General features: G+C 47.7%; 1 protein-coding gene across 1 annotated transcript in view; it reads left to right on the top strand.

The window, feature by feature from the left end:
* The window catches only part of TMEM130 (transmembrane protein 130), a gene marked incomplete at its 5' end in the record, with an annotated part of 8,868 nt that extends 6,650 nt beyond the window's left edge, over nt 1-2,218 (top strand). The window contains 2 exons of the mRNA XM_009885840.1: nt 791-903; nt 1,638-2,218. Of these exons, the coding sequence (XP_009884142.1) occupies nt 791-903; nt 1,638-1,814 (290 nt within the window). The remainder of the gene's footprint in view (nt 1-790; nt 904-1,637) is intronic.
* Between the last annotated feature and the right edge of the window lie 7,001 nt (nt 2,219-9,219).

The raw sequence follows: 9,219 nt of genomic DNA on the forward strand, positions 1-9,219 counted from the left end.
TCCTGGGAAGGCTGAGTTACTTAAATTACGTATTTTTCAGTGTAAGTAGTCTGGCTCGTGTAGTTTGAGAGGATAACTAGGAAAGCATATGCATCTGTAACATTCCCTTAATTAAGCAGCCTCAATTCTTCTTTTTGTTTAGTTTAGTTTAGTTATGGGGTTTTTAAGGTCAGATTTTTCTAGGCCTCCATTTTGTCCCAGGTTTCTGTCCCCGCAGCCAGCAATCCCTGCTGGCTCCCCACGCACGCTCACACTCTTGGGTCCCGGAATCATCCGAGGACATGGTTACGTGGCCAAGTGAAGAGGAGCTGAGCAGGGGACAGCCAGGCTGTGACACAGAGCGGCTGTACCGTCTCACGGTGTGCCGGCACTTGGCCGCGGGCAGGGCAGCTCGCTCCACAGGGCACCGGCGTGCATTCAGGGCCGGGCGGGCAGACCCTCTTTGCTGGAGGCAGCGAGCTACTGCGGAGATGAGGTTCCTTCCTGTCCTCTTGGGGTACCGCAGAGGTCCAAACACCTCTGGGTGTTTGGAGCTAACGGGGAGTTGGAGCTAACGCGGGTAACTGGGTGGGGGGTTTAGGCTGTTCAAGGGAAAGACCCTTACAACCCCGCTCTCTCCCTTCTGACATTTCAGAAAGTGATCTGGGCTGAAAAATTCATTCTCTGTTACACACCTGTCCTTTGTTCTAAAAATACAAAAACTCCTCCTAAAACATCTTTTCCTTCTCACCATTGCCTCTTCTCAGTGTATCGTATCACTCCAGGAATGTCTCCTTGTGCTCTTTCCTAGGGATCCACCCGGCTTTCTTTGTCCTGCTCTGCATCGCTCTGGTTTCAGTGATGCTAGGACTGGTGCTGTACACGACCTTTCGAAGTAACACACAACAGAAAGATCTCGTGGAGGTATTTGGTGACTCTTACTTTGAGCTGAGACAGTCATTAGGTACCTTTCGGCCATGTGGCTTCTTTAACTCCCGGGCAAACAGAGCAGGAGGGAGCATTTCCCTGGTATGTCTGATCCGTTCCACGGAAAAATCCAAACAGTGTAGGCAGACACTACGCAACGGGCATGCTTCTGGCCAGCGGTGGAGAGCTCTTTGCCAGGGCTAGCAGGGGCCGTTTGTTAACACTCCCAAGCAGGTGCTTACATTGAAGTATCCCTTCTGGAGGATCCACCTCAGAGCGGTTACACGGAAGAAAGCAGGGGGATAGTGGGAGAGGATAGAGGATAGTAAAAAAGGGTGGGTGTGTTACCTGAAGTGGCACTCAATTGCCACTAACCCTAGCATGTGACCTTTATCTGCCCAGCTGCCTTCCATCTCTGGTGTAGCTTTCACCAGCTACATTACCGTGCTCGTAATAAGCATGAGCTGCTCAATGAAAGGCAGCTCTCTTGGCCCTTTGGAAGGTACCTAACACACTTCACATCATGCCACAATATGAATAATACGCCTCTAGAGAGACTGCCTGTGTGCCAGATGTGAAGCGGGTGTCTATGAGAAGTCTGTCTGAAACTGGTGACGGCCTGAAACTGGTTGTGGACCAAGTGCCATTTCTGGCCCCAAGCGCCCGTGTTGGACTCACTGGAGCCAGGAGGACCTGAATTAAAAATGATTTCTTTGATGTTCCTTTTCCAGGTAGCGGACTTCGACTTTTCTCCACTGTCTGATAAAAACCTGTCTTCTCATCCGGAGTCAGGCTGTGGCCAAGTGTGTTGCAGATCATGTTTTCTTCGGTCATCTCAAGAAGCTGCCAGGGAGAGTCATGAACTTCTACATTCTTTTTACAAGCCAGTCAAAACGTACACAGTGTGAAGAACACAATTGCACTTTGGTTGCACTAACTGCCCGGTTTGTCACTTATGATGAGTTAAAAGCCCAGTGCTGCATGAACGCTTTGGTTCTGCCGATGCAATGAGGTTAACCACTTTAAGTCCAGCACTTGAGCGTTTCATTCTCTGAACTTAAAAAAAAGCAAGCCCTGAAACACAGTAAAAGTAGCTTTGTATTTTTAAATTATACGGGTGTATAGGGTTACAGCTGTAAATGCAGCATTTTATTCTTATGAAAGATTGTTTTATGTGCAGGTTTGCTCAACTCACTACCTCTTGTAATTTCTCTGTTCCTTCTGCTGTCTGTTTCAAAGAAGAAAATGCTTAAGACAAACATACCTCTCTTTCCTATGCTACAACAATATTGCTGTAAATGGAAGTCACCCAGAATGCTGTTGAATGTGTATTTGTTCTAAAAAGGAACTGACTTGTCCAGGTTGAAAAAGGCCTCGGTGCTTCCAGTGAACCAGACCACCTAACTACATTGTCTTTTTCCCTCCTGTCTTAAAAGACCCCCTTTTTAAGCTAACGGACTTCTGTGGGACTGCGGTGGCTGGTGCCCTGCTCATGGAGAGCCCGCTGCTGGCGGTAGTTTGGTGGGACGGCAGCACGCGCTGCAGAAGACTCCACATCTCCAGCATTTCCTGAAGCAGTACACCACTCTCATCTGCAGAAGTAGCCTTTTTTTCCCCCGAGCTGTTCTTTTCTTTCTTATATTACTACCCAGCTAGTCACCGAAGCTCCTCTTCCAAAAAAAAGGCAACAATCGGTAGCTCAAAGTTGCTCAGCAAAACATATTAAATCCATAGTCAGTGTTGAAGGCTGAATAAACCCCGTGCCCGCTGCAGACTATCTGCTCTCGGCCCCCCGCCACCAGCGCTTCTGGGTACCCCGGAGGGATGATTTTAAACAAAAGTGCCTTTGTGGCCATTTTGGTTTTAAACTGTGACACACCTTTCCCCTCGCCTCTGATTTAAAGCCTCTGGGCATTTGGGGCTTGGGGTTTTCAAGTATGTCATAATTTCTCAAATGCACCGATTGGGAGATGATTGTCTGAATGTGAGGGGATTTACCATGAGGGTTTCGGGGTGCTCATCTCACACCCTCAAATTCTACGCTTCCTGCAGTTTGTCTGTGAACAAACTTACATGACCTCAGAATGGCTTTGTTAATTAGCTCGATGCATTCCAAATAGAATAGGATCATCTAAGATAACAAATGATCCAGTAAAACCAAATTTTTGACAAGAGGTACTTTCCAAGGCAGAACTTACTTTTGGCTTTTTTTCTAAAGAGAAACTGTATTTGTAAGCGAGCTTGTTGATTAGGAGTGGTGCCCTCTGCATTCCTTCTCAGCGCCCTGGTGTCAAACTCTTATCTTCAGTCATGTTCAGTCACTGTTAAAAATGTGCCTCTCCTTAGAATAGCAAAGAAGCGATTGTTCTCGAGAGCCGCAGCTTTATTGCTTGTTGCTGAGATCCCAACCATCTGAGCCACTGCCAAAGGTACACCACTTCTCCTGGCGTGTCAGTGTGCTCTGTAAATGGCTACATGGCTCTTGGGCACTGGAAATAACAGATTTTTGATGTGAAAAATGCAACTCGGAGTGGTGGTGGCCCTAGACAGACTGCACAGAGCCTCTCTGCAGCCAGAAGTTTAGTCTGGGCTGCTTCTTCTCTTGCGCTTGTGACAGACGTGACCCTTGCTACTATAACACACCTAAAGACAACCCCTTGGCACACTAACGCACATGTAAAAAGCCCTTTCTTCTCCATATCGCACTCCTAGCAAAGACAATAACGATGAGGGAGCAGACTCAGTTATAGGTACGGGAAACGGGGGTCATTTGGGTCAGAAGAAGGTCATACCAAAGGAGCCGTTACCATTAACACCCACCTCATTCAAAGGGTATCATGGGGCGTTCTGTGCCCCCGTGCTCTCCCCAGTGCGCCCGAGCTGAGATACGACCGATTGTGCCGAACCCAGCTAAAGTGGGTGTCAGCCCCCGGTCAAAAAAAGAGCGACATGAGGTTAGTGATATGAAAGACCGGGCTAAGAAAATCCCCAATGTCCTACGGAGGAAAACAGAGTAAGTGTCCTTCAGAAGAATATTGGCTCCCATTGTCTTCCTAAAATGAACAAAAGATGGCAAAGGAGTCAAATGATTCTGAAAGGTAGAAAAGATAAAGTGCTGCAAAGTGGAAAGTCAACACTACCAAATCGTGGAAGATCTTATTCAAGAACAGAGGTTAGAAAGACATCTCTTGCAAAAAAATAGAGCAGTGGAGAAAGTACACTTAAAAGGGCATGTCAAGAAGCAAATTAACCAAGAAAATTTAAACAACCTTAACAAATTGAGGTGTAAGTATGAGAAATATTCACACGAACATGTTCCTGATTCCAATATGAAACTGCTTCCTGCACAAAAGACTGATCTGTGGGTTCAATAAATGCCTCTGAAATTGAAGACAAAAGGTCACTGAGCGGTTGAGGATATAGCAGGGAGATTACTGGGACGTAACAAGGATCAGCAGGAGGATTCATTTTGTTAACCTTAGAAACCAATGACCTGGAAAAAGGAATGTTCAGCAAAACGATGAAACTCACTGATTCAAAACAAGAGTCCAGTGAGCGCAAAGCCAAAGAGCGATTCAGTTCAGGTGATAAGCAAGAGCGTGAGCCGATAAAAAGTTTATGCAATAGGAATTAATTACAAGGAAATGCATTTGAGGACAAAAGTGTTCTGGAAAGGCATAGTATAAAAACACACGGTAAAGCAAAAGAACTTCTGTTACTCTGTCATTTATCATATAAACACTGGTACCGGTTTCTGCAGTAGCCGTGGGGACAAATTAACCCTTTATCTTAACAGCAGAGCGTAAGGCTCAGCGGCTGAACGGGTCAAGGCTGAGTTCTGTCTTTCATCGCTGGAAAGCAGATTGCACAGCCCCAGCTGCCACAACTGCCGGAATTTGGAAGACCTCCGCTGCGTGTGCTGGAGGAATGGAAATAGTTGCAGCAAGAGGAAGGTGAAGAACTTCATATTTAAATGCTCAGCATTATTATTAGATAATCAGCCAACACTTCACCTTGATTTTGGAGAGCCAGTGCCGGTTTCTGTGGAAACGGAAGCGCCATCCTGCAGCTGTCACAAAATTGTTTCAATCCTGCAGATCTCAGCTTTGACAGCCCACTGAGCACTACAAATGTGGATTTTTAAATAGCAGCCACAAAGATGGGGAACGCAGAAGTTCCAGAAACTTCTTGGGCCTCATCTGTCAGAGCTGGGTATGCTCACCGCCCGCGTGCGTAATTCCTACAGCAGCGTGCGTAAGGACAGCAGCTGCAGTATACGGCGGCTTTTGTACAAAATATCACAATTGCACAACAACGGACACAACTGCAAGAGCAAATTGTACCAGAGCACTAGTGAAATACTTCTCTGGTCCCACAACTACCCCAGGCAAATACATTTCTAGTGCATTTACTCGCAGCAGTCCTGGGAGGCAGAGACTCGCTATTCTCACTGTGACCGGAGGCAAAGGGAGCCCTACAGGGGTGCGGAGCTGCCCGAGCGCCGGGGCAGCTGTGGGTGCCTGCATAAAATTCAACATTAGAAAGACTAAGGCACCGTGCAGACCCTCTGCCTCATCTCGGTTCTTTTCACGGCCCGTGGGGCGAGGTGCGCACCATGTTCAGGTTGCCCCGCACGGACCCCCGCGCGCCTCTCCCGCCCGCCCGCTGCGGCTGCTCCGGGAGCGCTCGGCAGATGTCCCCCGACGCGCGGGAACGCCGCACAGCCGAGCGCTCCGCCGTGGCAGCCCGCAGCCACCGGAGACTTCAGCCAATGTTTTAAGGCACGCCTCGCTGTGGCACGTAAGCTAAATGCACAACCAGATTTGTCTGAAGATGCATATTATTCACAAGCCAAGTGCGGTGGCAGGGGCACAGCCACGCAGCCGCGGGAAGCGACATCCTGTGGATCCCTACACACGGAAACACTCGTCCCGCGCCGGCTGAGTCCCGTGTCTCGCGTGGAAGGCGATGGACAGGCAGCCGGAGCACGCTGCGCAGACAGTGTCACTCCTGGAAGAGAGCGTTCGGCACTTCATTCGTGGCCACGGCACACCACCGCCCCGCTCCACCGTCCCCGGCGCCCGCGGGACACCCGCCTGCTGCTGGGACCGGGCCCAGTCCTGTGCGCGACAGCAACGGAACTGTCCTTAAAGGGGAGTCAGCGTGGAGTGTCAATCTACAATTACTTAAATTAGGGAATATGAAGAAGAAAGCAGTCCACAGTACAAAACAGATTCTATGCGCGCACAGCTGAGTGTTAACGTTTCTTGAAATCCCCTGGAGGGGGAATGTCATCCCCACGGCTTCAGCGGAGGCTCTGGGAAACAGCGAAGCAGAAGCAGCAGCAAACAGGCACGTTCTGCTTTAATAGCTCTATAAGCTCAGTCCTTCCTGGTAATAGAAATCAGGACTCTCTCATTTAAAGCTTCTTTTCAGCTACAATTTAGATACAAAATGAGAACAGACCACAGCAATAAAAGCTCTCTTATGTGATCACCAGCATGTACTTAATAGCAAAAAAAAATTATGCCATAGGTTTTTAATGTCCTTTCAGGTTCCTGTCCTTAATCTAGTCTTCTTTCATTATATGTGAAGTACTTATAATATTTTGAATTAAATCAAAGAGGGAAATAAAATCTAAAAAATCCAAACGCACTCACTAATTAAATAGCAGTGCCTTTACTTCCATTCATGCGATCTTGATAAATTACAGTCTTCCCAAACTAATTAGCTTCAGGTTTAATGGATTCCTCTCACCACCCCAAGCTATGTACCAAAACACAACATGCTCACTTTAACAAAAACAAGCCAATACTGAAACCGGCCGGTTTGATTCTGCCTCAGGAAAGCAGCGAACCCGCGCTGAAGCGGGAGCAGAGGAGCGGAGCTGGAGGAGCAGCCCTGGGGCGGTGGAGGGGCGCGGGGGGACGGCGAGCAGCTTGGCCGCAGCGGGAGACCCCGCTCCCGCACTCCTGGGAGGCGGTTCCTGGGAGGCTCTGTGTTTGCATGTTAAGGTGTTGTGTTGTATTGAATTAGACCGCTAAAGTAAGGTATTTCTGTTACTAAATCATCCGTATGCTTGCGGAGTTGATCAAGGTTATAAGAAAGTAAATTTGAGTGAAACCACTGTGGGAAAATAGGAGAGCTGTTTCCCAAGACGGTGTCAGAAAGCGACTGGCAGCCCCTGGTCCCGGGGGAGCGATGGGTCAATACACCCCCTGAGCCACCGGGAAAGGCTTGGGGTTGTGTTACAGCTTGAGTTTTGAATCTGAAATTATTCCAGGTAGATGTCCTTGTGATATTTGGAGTTCTTACTTGTGATTTTTTCTCCCTCTAACAGCAATAGGATAGTAATGCTCTACCCTGTCAAACAACTGCAAGATTCTGCTTACAGATAAAATGATTCCTCTCGGTAAGCTGAGTGTTTCATATCACAGGTCCACCTCCGCAGGAGGAGTGAGGCATGCATCGCTCAGACATCTCACCGCAGATAGCAGTTGCGTTCTGAAGTATCCTTAAGACCGCTCCAGGCCACGCGGCTGGGAGGGGGAGGGGGAAACTTTCAGAGGGAAGTGGATTTGCAAATAGCCATTATTTATTCGGGTTTTATCTTTTCTCTGTTTTCTTCTGTCCTTCCCTTTGGCTTGGGAATAAGTAGTGGGAAAACCTGCTTGCAGAGAGGAAGACACCGTGTAATTAACGGTAAAGCATTCTATTTAGTTCTGTAGGAATGACATCCTTTTTCATAATACAGTATGTGAAAAATCAGGTAAGCAGTGCATGCATTTCTTATGAACAGGAGGACCCTCAACTATTACTAATGAAGTACAGAAAGAAAAGACAGGACTCTCAGTAGGGAAATACCATCCATTAAATGCCTCCCTGGGGATCCAATGACACTTACAATTGAGAGACACTAACTGCCTCCTACATCTCAATTGGTACCAGCAGGACGCCTATTTGTAAAGATTTGTGCTCCCTGTGCTCTGGTAGCACAAGATGCCACATAAATATTTTCTGATCTTTGCAGCAGATATTACCCCTTTTTTCCCACAGACCGGGAGCCTGATTTTACTTTTTAGAACGGTTGATCCTGCCGAAGAATGAGCACAAGAGCAGCCCCGTGAGTGCGCACAGGCCCACTGAAGTCGATGGACCTGCTGGACGTGTGTGCTGAATGTTTTCTGATCAGGGCTTTAACTGAGTCACCCTTTACAACAAGACCTCCATGGTTCTTTTGGTAAAAGCATACCTGCCTCTTACTAAATACCTGTCACCAAAGATCAGAAGGCTTTTGAAATATGTCCCCTAAGAAAAGCAAAAAATGAGAACTTAGAAATTCATTCAGTTCAAAACTGATGATTCAAAGGCAGCTCTTTGATCAGTAAAAAAAGTCCTCAGTTCCAAAACAATGAGCACTTTAATAGGGACCGATTACATTTCTGTGGGTGTGTTGTCCTTGAGGCGCACCTTGGGCTCTCGTGGGTGTCACCGCCAGGGCTGCCCGGCGCTCGGAGGGACGTCTGTCTGCTTTTCATTTCGGCACAACTTGAAAACCCAACAGTTCCATCCCACGTACTAACTGTCGCCTCCGTTTGGCTTTCCAGGGTGTGCAGTAATGTTTGCACCAGAGCTCCCTGCGGTTTTATTTTTATATATATATACACACATAAGCACACACGTGTGTGTATACACACCCATACTGACATACACCTGTATTTGTGTAATATCCACTGCCGTTAAAATGAGAAATACACAGTGATTCGTTCCTGCCGTGGATTTTACATGGCTCCCAAAAAAAAGAGTCACAAATAGCAGAGATTAAACAGCAATGTCAAGGTCTGAGAGGAGAGATTACGGATCCCATATCCACAGATGTTTGCAGCCGCTGATGGTCCTGTGATTTAAAGAGCTGTTCTCCCACGTCATTACAGGACAGGCAAACGTCTGCCACAAATAATCATCAGCAGATCCTACCCTTCCCCAGGGAGCTTAGTTCGGATCAAACAGAGCCCGTTCCAAACTTGCCGTGCCCGGGGCAGAGGTGGCCGCAGGTCAGGGACAGGCGAACTGAAACTGTCCTCTGGTGTCGGGAGCTCATCAGGGTGTAAGACGCAATGAGGACACTTAATAGCCACACCAAACCAGCAGGAACTACCCCCTCACGCGGATCATTTTCAGCTGCTACAAGATGATGAATTGTCTGTGACTTTGGGAGGGTCACAGTGGCCATAGGAGAGCAACAGATATACGGGTGGTTTTATTAACAACCAGCTTTCTGTTGGTTTTCACACCACGAACAGAACACAAATG

The sequence above is a fragment of the Charadrius vociferus genome, unplaced genomic scaffold, assembly GCF_000708025.1.
Source record: "Charadrius vociferus isolate BGI_N301 unplaced genomic scaffold, ASM70802v2 scaffold430, whole genome shotgun sequence".
In the NCBI taxonomy this organism is placed as follows: Eukaryota; Metazoa; Chordata; class Aves; order Charadriiformes; family Charadriidae; genus Charadrius; species Charadrius vociferus.